The sequence below is a fragment of the Apteryx rowi genome, unplaced genomic scaffold, assembly GCF_003343035.1.
Source record: "Apteryx rowi isolate R43461 unplaced genomic scaffold, aptRow1 scaffold_274, whole genome shotgun sequence".
NCBI classification, from domain to species: domain Eukaryota; kingdom Metazoa; phylum Chordata; class Aves; order Apterygiformes; family Apterygidae; genus Apteryx; species Apteryx rowi.
Window position 1 is genome coordinate 974,289 of NW_020449130.1, and position 12,754 is coordinate 987,042.

The 12,754-nt window shown below is 34.8% G+C and overlaps 1 protein-coding gene across 1 annotated transcript in view; it reads left to right on the forward strand.

Moving 5' to 3' along the window:
• The window catches only part of PARD3 (par-3 family cell polarity regulator), a 519,789-nt gene that overhangs the window by 350,309 nt on the left and 156,726 nt on the right, over nt 1-12,754 (forward strand). Inside the window, exons 16-18 of the mRNA XM_026068529.1 lie at nt 5,891-6,080; nt 11,124-11,272; nt 12,392-12,436. Of these exons, the coding sequence (XP_025924314.1) occupies nt 5,891-6,080; nt 11,124-11,272; nt 12,392-12,436 (384 nt within the window). The remainder of the gene's footprint in view (nt 1-5,890; nt 6,081-11,123; nt 11,273-12,391; nt 12,437-12,754) is intronic.

Sequence of the window (12,754 nt, forward strand, 5' to 3'; positions counted from 1 at the left end):
TCAAACTTCTGTTGTCTTGCTGCATGTGTGTTTCCTTGCAGGGCTGTACAACACATGTATTGTTACCCATTTACGCAGATATATGCAGTTGTTTGTTTTAGAATAGCTAAAGGTTGTAAAACTCAGTCTTTATTGTCCAATGGAGTTATGGTCCTATTAGCATTTATAATGGAAAAAATCTCAGAAATTTTATTTTCCCAAGCATGTATATGTGGTGTTATGTGACTGTTCATAAACATCTTCCTGTCTTGAAAATTGACCTAAAAGCCAGGATTAGTCATAAGAACAGTCTGGATGAGTAAAACTGGAGGTCCTTTCTTTTGCGTACTGTGTCTGGCCATGAAGACAAATGAAAAGGCCATACTGGTTCCCCTGAGTACCCCTGAGTACTCTCCCAGTATCTAGTGGTCCTGTGTCATAGGGCTCCCTGAGCCAATTGGTGACTTTTTATTTAGCCTTCAGAGGATTTAACAATGTAAACTTTTAGTGTTCTTGCTACCTTGGGGCAAGGAGGTCACAGTTGGATTTCATGTGTGAAGGATTCCCGTCTTTCTGCCTTTTACTGTGTCATAAAATTGATGGCTTTGATCTTTCTCCCTTCCCTATTCAAAAGTGATAATCTCAAGATTTGGAAAATGCCCACCCCGCTTTCCTCAGTCATTTCTTAAAGTTGGGGAAAAAACAAAAGCCCACTTTTAAATGACTTGGGTTTTTTTTAATACATCTAATGTAATTTTCAAGAAAGGTATTTAAGACTGTTTTCTTGCTCTTTCAGTCCATAACTGACAGCAGGACTTGTTTGTCAGAGCCTTGTTGTGAGAGCGGGAATAAAATATCAATTTTAGAACACTATTTAAATTATAGAAGAAACATTTGCTTACTGCAAGAGGGCTACATGAAACTTTAAAAGTTTCTGATTATTCTTATGTAGATCTTTTCTAGATGATGATGATTACTACTAGTTTATATATTTTCTTATGCTTTTTTGTCTATTAATATTTCACTGAAAAATTTTTAGGGAGAAGAGAAGAGAATACCTCTTTCTGTTTTCAGGGATTAATATTTTTGTTTTGACCAGGCTATTTCTCTTTATACATTTTGGGTGTTCTGTTCTAAAAATATGATGGTTAGAATAAACCCTTCCTTTTATTTATTTATTTTTAATATTTTCCCGTAGCCAGTTTGCAGTACATTCAAAATAATAATTGTGTTATTCTAGCTTGTTTGGCTACATGATTAAAAATTCAAGTCTTTGTTTCTGATATACCCTTCTTGTGTATCATCCAGTATGCTCCTGGGTTTTGCAATATGCAAATACATAGCTGCTATCTATATAAATTATTCTTATTGAACAAACAGCTTAATACAAAGTCGTCTTTCATCCTTTTCTTTTAGTTGCTGATATTTTCTTATGAAGGTGGCAGGTTTTGTTGCTAATGGTGCTTAAACAGAAGTTATTTATCGGGGGTACACAGAATACCAATGACTTGCACTGAATCTACTTTTCATCCTTCAGGATCCCCCAGAACAACATAAACTATGATACTCGCTACACAACAGGGATTACTTTGTTCTCTACATAAGTAATTGCTGTCTTTGGGATACAATCAGAAGAAAGCACTACGGAAAAATTCAAAGCAGGAGATGTAGAGGGTGTGTGCCAATTAAATGAAAATTACGCTTTACAAGCCCAGTGCAGTTCCCCAACTAACAATTTATTCAGAACATGGTGGTCTGCTATGGTGCTCTGGGAAATTCTGAGCACCCCCTTCAGATCCATCTTCAGCCTGGACAGAATCGAGGCATTAACAACCAAATGATAGCTCTTTCATTAGTGTGTCCATTTTAAGGATTGGTTCTTGGAGTTACTTCAAATAAGTAGAAGATAAAGATACTGCTAAATTGCTGGTTCTTTTTCTGCAGTGTCACTGGCTTTCCTTAGATGTTCCCCATGCAAGTAATTCCAGTCCCACTTCTATTTAACTTGAGAAATTAGATGATGTGGGGATCCATGGACATTTTGCCACAACTCAGTATGTTGATATGGACAAAGATACTGTTAGTAAAAAATAAATAAATGAAGATCTGGATAAGTTCTAATTTCTTACTGCACATTTCTCTGTATCGCTCCTGTAGGACTATCTTATCACTGTTATCATTATCATCGTAACTATTTTCTTTTATTATTATTTCTATCTTTTATTATTATTTCTATTATTATTTTCTTGTCTTCTATACTTGCGGAAACAAGGCTTTATCTTGAGATTGCCTACACATTTTTCATTTTCTATGGAAGTGTTTTAAGTTTGGGGGGGTTGAGTGACAATATTTTAGTATGCTCAATAATTCATTATTCATCACAAACTAGCAGCTGCTGATTTTTTGGTCTGGCAAGTAAGGAATCACTTGGCATGTCAGAGCAAGAAGGGCCCTCTAGTTCCTGGTGGAAGAAGCTTGAAGTGTACGGTTGGTCAGAATCATACAATGTCAAAATGCTCAGGAGAATCAGTAATAAAGTAACACTTGGATTTGAGTATTCCTTATAAGGATGTTCAATAGATTTAAAAAAAAAGTTTGGAACTTCTTCTTAAACTTTTCTTTAAAGAGAGAGCAATAGCAAAAGCACAAGAACCAGGCCAGATATTATAGGATGACTTAGTCTTCCAAATGCAGTCTAATATGGGAACCAAGTTATTTCAGCAAAGAGCTTAACCAAACTTCTGGGGTTTCCAAGATTTGAAAGGACTTTCTGGGACCTGGATTAGCTGGGTCCTTTGTGAGTGGGATTTTTGTTCACTTTCTACAGTGTATATGTTCAGTTATTTTGAAGAGCTTTATTTACATGATTTAATTGAAATCCAAACTGTTTTCAAGTCAAGTTTGAGGAGTTGGTGGTTGGCATATTTTTCCTTCTAAGTCAAAAGTCCTCATAGAGCTGGAGACCAGTCATTTGGTATGGGAGCTCTGAGATTTTGCGTTTTCGTTCTGCACAGGCGGTTGTGAAGCTTTTGGGTGCCTTCTTACCATGTCCTTGGTTGGTCATTAGGGTTTAGATTGGTTGTTGCAAGAAATTTGAGCCTCATCACTTGAGATGTGACACGCTTGAAAGGGAAAATGTTTTGCCTTCCTTATTACCCCATCCAAAATACTACATATTACTACAGATTACCATACTGAAGTCAAATGAATAGAGGCCAAACTGGACTTCAAATGTACTCAGATTCTAAATTAAATAGAACTTTTTTAGCCTGAGAGAATATTGTTGTCTTCGAGAGGTTTGTAGACAGCTTGAGCAAAGCCTCAGATTTGTAGATCAGTCGCAATATATTGATGCTTACTGGGTTTGAAGTTTCTTTGATGTTTCCTTGTAATATTTCTGAGAACACCTGCAGAGTTACTTTCGCCAAGGGTGTTTTTCTGTCTGCTTTAACTGAGCTCTCTACAAAGGACATATTGACTCCCGTGCTGAGATACGTCGAATAGCCTGCTTTCGAGGGGAAGCCTTTTACCTGTTTTTAGCTTCATCTGCAGTGAAAAACATAGGCATGTCACATGGTTTTTCTGCTTAATTCCAAAGCAACTATTAAAATGTCACTCTTCACCCTTGTCGGATATAAAGAAGGGTAGAGAAAAGTTAAAAATGTTACTGAATTACTGTAGCCTCTCAAATGGGAAGTTCAATCTGCAGAATGCCATAAGGTTATACCTTTTCACAATGAATTCTTTGGAGACATTATTAACTACACAGTTAACAATCTTGTAGGCATTATGTTTGGAAAGAAGTACATTACCAGGCTAAACATTAACCTGTCCATCAAAGAAGCTATTGCTGGGCAAAGAATCAGCTGTTATGCAAACTGAACACACTCATTTCACTTTGACAGTGATGAGTTGTTTGCCATGCAGTACCTTTTTCTTCCAGTTACTTTCACCTTTTTAAAAGATCTCTTTTGAAGCCAGGTTTCCCCCCTTTGGAAAACTATACAGAATGTATTATCTAGTGCTGCAGTGATTTTAGCTAGCAGCGTGGTAATTAGCTAATTACTTTTTATGTGTAAGGTTTTTCTGGAATAGTTACATGCAAAGAAAGTAACAGTAGCTGACACACATTTCCAAAAAAAAAAAAAAGGGAGGGGGGAAATTGTTTCCCCTAATTCCATACAGTCTTACAACTTTTCCATATTTGCATTAAGAATAAAGTGTGAAAGTATTTGATGTGGCCACATAAGCAGTTAATGTTATGAAAATATAAATATTGTTATATATTGTTACTTCAGTGCATCATAGTTTTAGAATAATATACAATTTGTTGTCAGATTAACTATTGATTAAGCTAGTGGTATGCTCCTCATGACATGTGACAATTTTACTAGTTGTTTTGGTGTGATAATACATTTCCAGTAGTAAAAGTCATGCCATGTCATGATCTTTCATTTGAAATTATGTGGAGTGTAGTAAGAGTTAAGGCCAAACTTTAAATGACAATTTTTAAGTTGGGCATCAATATCCAGGAGGAAAAAATATTTTTAAAGAGATTCTGTACAGATTTTGTAACAGAAAAAAATTTGAGCAGCTAACATAAAGGAATTGCACTTAATTCACCATTGCCTCAAATAACTGAACAATTTTCTTCCAGTTTGCAAATCATTGTTTTCCTTTTAACAAGTGCAGTTTTAGCTTAGTGTTTCTTAATACTGACATAACCAGTGTTTATCTGAAGTTAAAATTTTAAGAGGAATCATTCTATATTTCTACCCTCTTCCAAATAATATTGTATAATCCCCATTCTCCTCTCTCCATGCCTCATGCATGTATAGGGAAAAACAGAGGTTTTCAATTTAAACCATAAGTGTGTTACAAAGCATTGTAGTAAAAATGTTGTCCTTTCTTGCATTCTTTATAGCTGTTAAGTCTTTTTTGATGGCATAAAGTTTTCTATAGGTTTAACAGTTGCTTCTGCTTTTTATTCAGCAGCTTGAAAACTGTTATACAATTTTATGCATAGAAATAATTACTGAAAAATATGATTATGTATATATATTAACTACTCTAAATGCAGTAGTGGTACTGGGTGTAAAATATTTAAATGCATATTGAAACTGGTTTTTACTTGGAAACAGTATTTTACTAGTTTGTAAGCATCCTCTGAATATCATCTTTTAACTGCTACTGTCATGAATTAGCCCAATGAAGTCTGCATATGAATGAAGAGCAATTTTGACTCTTTACTATGTCTCTTTCATATATGCGATGGCTCTAACTTGACCATTTTAACATCAGTGTCAGAACTTACTGAGTTTTTCTGGGAAGAGAATGAGGACAGACTTTTTTTTTTTTTTTAATGTCTCAAGTAAAATATTTACGTCTACATTTGAAGCCTATAAGGTGCCTGTAGATTATTTTCTAAAGGAAAGAATAAACCATTCTCCAAATTTGGATTTTTCTTTTGTTGGCATTAGCTGTGAGTTCTCATCACCTTTCACAATTCATAACTTTGTGTGGGCATTATAAGATGGTTCCCAGTTTCTAATAGTAGTCAAACAAGTTTCAAATGTCTTTTGGGCAGTGTCTGATCATGGGGGGTGATGAGTTTTGTCAGCCCTCATTGAACTTATTTCTCCTCTTCTTCATCACTTCAGAAGAGTTTGAAGAGAAGATACTGTTTTCTTGCAGTAGGCTGCAGGTACAACTGATATATGTTGCTTTTCAGACCTCTGCATAGGAAGACGCATATCTAGTGAGACACGTTTAATTTTAATATCTGTGTTGTGTCACTCTTATCAGTAGCATGGTAGTTTGACATGACATTTTATCAGTTGCGGTTATATATTATTCAAGGCTTTCTCTGCCATTATTTAGTTTTTGTCTTTTTCTCTCTTTTATTGTTCAGGTAAATATCAGCTGTCTCCAACGGTGAACATGCCCCAAGATGACACAGTCATCATCGAGGATGACAGGCTGTCGGTACTCCCTCCACATCTCTCTGACCAGTCGTCTTCCAGTTCCCATGACGATGTTGGGTTTGGTACCATTGATGCTGGTGGATGGGCTAAAGCCACAATTAATGAGTCAACAGACTGGTAAGAGCATGGTTTAGGGGAAGCAAACAATAGATGATTGCGGTTAAGTCTTTTTCTTTAGTTTAATTTTTGGCTGCTGCTAATATTAATCTTCATCTTTTGTCCTCATATTTAGGTTACACTATTTTCAAACTTGTAATTGCCCCCGTTTCAATAAGTGAATCTGTACAGATAATTTGTTAGACTTTTTGCTTCTGGTTGCACAGTTTTGTGCTGTCTGAAAGCACATTTGTGGAAATGTTACTAATTGTTATTAACACCAAATCAGCATATAGCTGTGTTAATTTGATTGTTTAATATTAATTCAGTTGCCAGCTGAGTTAGCTTTTGTAAAAAGCTTTGCTAAATTTAAACACTTGCGGTTATGAAAGATTAAAAATGAATTTTAGTCAGAAAATTTAATTTATAAATCTCACTCTAAATATATTTCTAACTTTATTAAACAAAGATTTTATTTTTGTATTCCAGTATATATTTAGGATCCTTTTAGGACCTCTATTTTCTTCACTGATTTTCCTAATAACATGCAGTAATTTTAAAATCTGATTAGAAATCAGAGGAGCTCTTTGTGTTGCACTATTAGTGTTAATGCTTGTACGACAAGAACTAGTCAAGATTTCTTTATTATGCAGGAAGTGATACCTTATGTATAATAATATGGTTTGTAACTATCATGGAAAGGCAGTATACTGTAGTAGTTCCACTTTTTAAAATATGACAAGTAAATTTATATATTTAATTTATAATAAAAATAATTTCTGTGAATCCTAGGCTGACTTTCTAATTACTTCTATATATTTTAATATGAGAGTCTTAATGAGAAATGCATTGAGTTACATTATTGACTTGCTTATGTTCCTGGCAAAGAAATACTGTTTATTGCTCAGTTAGTACAATTAGTACAGATCTAAGATTTAATTTGCAAGTCCTGTAACTATCTATAGTAATAGCAAAATACAAGCCCACCTCTGTACAGTGCCACTTCTTAAAGCTAGATAATTACCACAAATGGCATGAAGTATCTGAATTTTCATATTTCTCTTGTCTCTTGGGTCTGTTATGAATGTGTCAGCGATATCTTAATAAAACAGGAATAGCGTCTGTCTGATGATATGCACCTGTCAGCTTCTTCTTTTTCATATTAGTTTATTTGAGATCAGGCCCAGGAATTGAGTTCTGTATTTTAAACACCGTTTTAATGGTTGTATTAAAAAGTAACTTTTTTCATCCTCATTTGCCTTTTTTTAATGTTGCAGCTCTTCTCTTGGAAAAGTCATACCTGTAATTTGGGCCCTTGAAAAGTCCATCTGTCTATTGTAAAAGCTTTTAGAGCTGAAAGTCGGAGATGTTTAAATAGAACAGTACTCAAGACCGCACATAATAGCTTATTGCTGAGTGAATTTTTTAGCCGAATGTGAGCAAAAACCTACAGCACAAAATAAAAGCCCATTTGAAACCTGCAGATGCTTTTACATTTACTTTTGCAGCGTTTCTTGCTATTCATATACTACTTTGAAAATGACAGTAACAGTAAAGAAAATAGGGATTAGATACTGTGGAATTCATCATGCTCAAAACCTTTAAACCTCTATCTTTATGAGAATTTGTAAAGGTCTTCAGATACAATTGCAGTTAAAAGAATAGATCAGTATAGCACCTTACTATATAATGTATTCTATTTGTAAAAAAATAAATAGCAGTAGAAGTAGATTGTTGCATTAATTTCCTGCTGCTAATGGATGAAAGAAGACTTGTAAAATGAAGGTGCATTGTATGATTTTGCTGGAAGGCACAAAGGGTAAAACTAAGAATATGGATGAAGGGTTATCCAAACAAGAATGGCAGCTGTTCTGAATCACAGAAGAAAATGTAAGCTTTTCCAGCCTGACAATATCTCCCTAATCCTTGATGAAAATGTTATGAAAACAAAGGGGCAATAAGACAGGATTAATAAGTGGAATTTTAATAACATTGAGGGTCAGAAGACGGTTACATTCTTTTAAGGATCAGCTGTCATTCCAGAAATCTTATTTGTTTAGTGGGCTAGAATATAGTAAATTGTGTTTGGCATTGCTTAATGACTTGCATTAATAAAACACAGAAGGTGAATTTAAGGTAGTTGAAAATATTAAAATGAGGCATTTTGGGGGGTATTAGTTACTCCTCGGTTCTCATTGGCTTTTCCAGTTTTGGATCTTAACTGATGCTTTTGGGCACTTTTGGGCCAAGTACATGTATTCAAACTTTTGTGATCTGCCTCTTTCTTAACTACTAAAACACACTTCGGGGTCATTAATATTGGAAATAAACCTAGGCATGAAAACTGATGACACTACATAGGACTCTGATATTTGTAGTGTAAAAGGTATGAGAATTAGTGATAGCAGAGTGTAATTCGTGGTGCTAAACAGCGCCTTTAGTATTCAGGATGCTTTGCAAATGTAGAGTAAAAAATGCCTATAATAACTGTGCGTGGGAGATAGGTATGATGAGTGCAGACAAGGGAAACTCAGAGGAAACCCTTAAAAAGGATGTCAGTAGAAAAGCTGGGATTTGATGCCCAGAATTTCTGATAGCTTCTCCTGCGTTCAGATCATGCCGTTCTCTTGCTAATCTGTGGTATCCTTTTGAAGTTTGATTCAACTTCTGAGTTTTATTTTGTTATTAGGACTTTGAATGAATATATATGTGGAGGCTGTATTTACATGGAAATGCTGTTCAGCATTATTAGGATCTTTATATATGCAGCTTAAAGTGAGTAGATATATGGGCAAGCTCATGTGCAAAAAGGAGCAGAGAGCCAAAACAGATAGTTTAAGAAAATCACCCTATTTGAATAACAAGTGATACATTATGTTCAGCAAGATAAAGCTGGTCATCTTTAACTAACATGAGCTGTATTAATGGATGTTGCTAGAGAAAATTCTCACTTAGTACAACAATATTTTTCTAGTGTTCAGAGATTATGTTGACTAGTAGTGAGCCAGAAACTCTTGTGTGGCCTTGGGAAAGTCATTTATGATCTGATTATGAAAGGTGTTGAAACCCTGTAAGTTCAGTTGAGTCAGTCAGAGTATGTTTGCAAACCTGGACGGTTCATATTCAGCTACGAGGTGCACTGCTGCAGATGCAATAAGTACATATATATATGTCTTGTCTGTTTTATCTTTCTATTGTATGGAGATGATAATTTTTCCCTATTTTGTGGGAGTGAGTGTGAGGACTAAATAGCTATTTTTTGGTTCAGGCTTTTGATTCAACAGACCCTTTAAGCATATGCTTGGAAACGTTGCTAAATTGTGCAGACATCTCTGAAATAGTTGCAGTAATTAAATGTAAAACATTATGAGCCAGAGCCAGAAATATTAAAGTCAAAAGGCACTTGACATTGACTTTATTCATATAAGCTCTGATCCTGCTCTCGTTTAAGTATTATGTACTTGTCACATGCACATATCTTATTATTTGTAAATCTGTTGCTACTAGACTGAATTTTCTCTAAGCTGCCTAGGAATGTGGGTAGTGATTTTCATCATTTCTAGTAGCTGATGTCTTTGGACACTTTTCCTTACCTCTACTCATTGTTGTGCGTAATATGCAGGTATTTCTTGATCCAAAAACGCTTTTATAAATTATAGTATGTGTCATACATAACATAATCTAAAAGTTTAAGTCAGTTTACACAGAAATTTGCTATTTGCCTATTTATCACTAGGTGCAAGATCTGTATTATACCTAGCCCTTACAATAGAAAATAACTCTTTTGAAATGTACTGAACAAAAACACGTAGGTATACAACATTTTGAATTATATTTGGTCTAGAGATCTCAATTTCAAAATATTTAGCGCTTTTTTTTTATCTTGACAACAATCTAAGAGGAGAATGTCTTTTGAGAGATGTTTCCTATTGGATGGAGAAGATGGTGCAAAATACTCCTGTTTTGGGGTATTTTACACTTTTGATTTCTTTTTGTGCCTGATAAAGCAGAAATCTAAATTTTTGGGACTTGCCTTCAGGCTGTTTTTAGTACTGCCCCCTCGTTCCTGAAGTCAGATGCACACTTATGTGTGAATTTGCTTTTGCTTGGTTTATTATCTGTAAGTGATGTTGCAAAGTTTTTTTTTTTGTTTTTTTTTTAAAGAGAGATTCTTGGGGTGCTGGTTGTTGTTTTTTGAACATGACAAGTGGCCGTTGTTTCACATTGGAAGCTTGCAGTTTAGCTTGCCCACCAAACTAATTTTGCTGGCATTCTTGCACTCGTGATTCTACCAACATTTGACCAACCATTTGGCCAGTAAATCTCTGTTCAGAATGCTTCTGATGAAGCATGGTGGAACTGTGATTACTGTTTGCTAAAGACTTGAGTAACTCAGCTAAGGTCATGGAAGAAATCTTCAGAAGAGACCAAAACTGAATCCAATCCTATTTTAGTGGTAGAACCATTGTGGCAAATACTTGCTCTTCAGGAAGTAATAAGTGAAAAAAAATATGTTCTCCTATCATAGCCAGGTTAAAAACATTAAATGCTGTGAAAAATTCGCAAGTGATATCACATATGGAGATAAATTTTAATGCAAAGTCTTTAATTAAAGAAGTTCAGTATATGTCTGTGGACTTCAGACAGGACAGATCCTATTTATGCTTTACAAAATTGTTTCATTATGAAGAAAATAGATTTGATCATTTGTTATTAACAAAATACGTGTGTTTCTCATGAGGAAAAATAAATTGTTTTATTCTCCCTCAGATTATTCTAGTATTGGACTTGTATATACTGATGGCAATGTGTATAGCTTTGCATTAGATTTATACATCTTTCATTAAAGTTCATAAGTGAAGTTCTTGGTGCTTTTTAGCTAGAATTGCTTGATGTGGTAAAACAAATCCATCATGTGTGTAACTGCCTACTTGCAGTGGTTTATTTAAAACTGTGTACTTTATTGTTGGTAGAAGTCACATGCTAAACAAATGCTTTTCTCTGCAGAGTGAAAGGTTGTGTGATCTTGATAAATGTTTGCATGATTTTTTTCCCTTCTTACAGCACTCTTAGTCCAGATGTTGATCCAGTGCTTGCCTTCCAGCGAGAGGGTTTTGGACGCCAGAGCATGTCAGAAAAGCGTACAAAGCAATTTTCAGATGCCAGTCAGTTGGAGTTTGTTAAAACACGAAAATCCAAAAGCATGGATCTAGGTAGTGAGTGATATTTTTTCGATTGTTTTATTTGAACCTGATTTTAATGTTGTAAGTATATAGATTTTGTAATTCTAAACACATCGTTTATGTGCAGTACTACTGCACGTAATGTCTGCTGGGGTGAAATAGAGTGTTCTCAACACGAAGGGCCAAGCGGCCGGTGTATTGTTCCTACCACTTGTAAATGTCCATACATTTAAATATCGTAGCCCTATGGATATGTGATTATACCTGAATATAAAAGCTATTTACTAAAATGGAGGTGAAAAGTGTGTTTAGCAACCCATGTAGAATACCTGCTTTAAAATGTAGCATGCTGTGGTTCTGGATAGACAGGATTATTCTTAATTCATGATTATAATACAATTAGCCTTAAAGATCCTTGGTAGTATCTCACTTTGTATAAAGCTTTTAATTAAGATAATAAAGATGCATAAATAAATAAATGAATAAATATAATAATAAAGATGAAGAGTTTAATTGGAATTAGAAAATGGGGCTAATCTGACTTCTGGCTGAGACCCAAGTTTTATAGTGTTTTCTGAAGCCCTATAAAGTAGCAGCAGCTAAGAAAGGCAATCGACCATGGTTTTTTTTTTTAATTGATAAAACAATTGAGCATAAGCAGTTTCTAACAAGCCCATCTATTTTTCTGTCATTGAATTTAGATTCTGCACTTCAGAATTTAGTAGTCTTAAACAGAGAGTTTTGATTGTTTGCACACACACAAAGTTCAGTACTTAGGATAATAAAATATAGTAAGATTTGTTGTAAATAATTGTAAATATCTTAACTACAAGCCTTAATCCACCACCTTCTTCAGAGGACAGTAAGGTTGGTGGTATTCACTTGTCTTGACTAGTTGTGATGTGCTAACGTGTAAATAACATATTGTAGCTGCCTGTGACGTGAACATGACTGACACTGCATGAAGGTTACTAGTTTGCTGCCATTTCTATCCAGAATGTTTGCTTACTGTTGCAGTTTATTTGCATGAAGTATGACATTGCTAAGGCCCTCCCTAACTTTAAAAAGTATATAGAAAATGGGAATGTTGGGTGCATGTGGGGCATGGGCACTAACTGGGCTAACCGTTATACATTTACCTTTTAACAGTAGCTGACGAGACTAAGCTCAGTACAATGGATGACCAGAAAACAGGTAAGAATTGACAGTAAGGCTGTTGCTATAGAAACCTTGGTCAAAGCAGCTTACCACAATTACAGAACTGCCAGTCAAATTGCATGAAAACATGAATATTCCAGTACTTGCATGGCTGCTTTCTATTGTTGTGAATAATCAAGTTGTACAGAAAAAGAAAATTCTCTATAGAGATAAATATCTAGGGTAGTATATCCAAACAGGTCATACATATGACTGTAGGTAGACACCTGCTTCTGCACTTCAGACTCATAAATATTCACAGCTGTTTTAATTTTTGTCCTTTTAAATAAATCTTGGAAAATCTTCTCCTAGCTC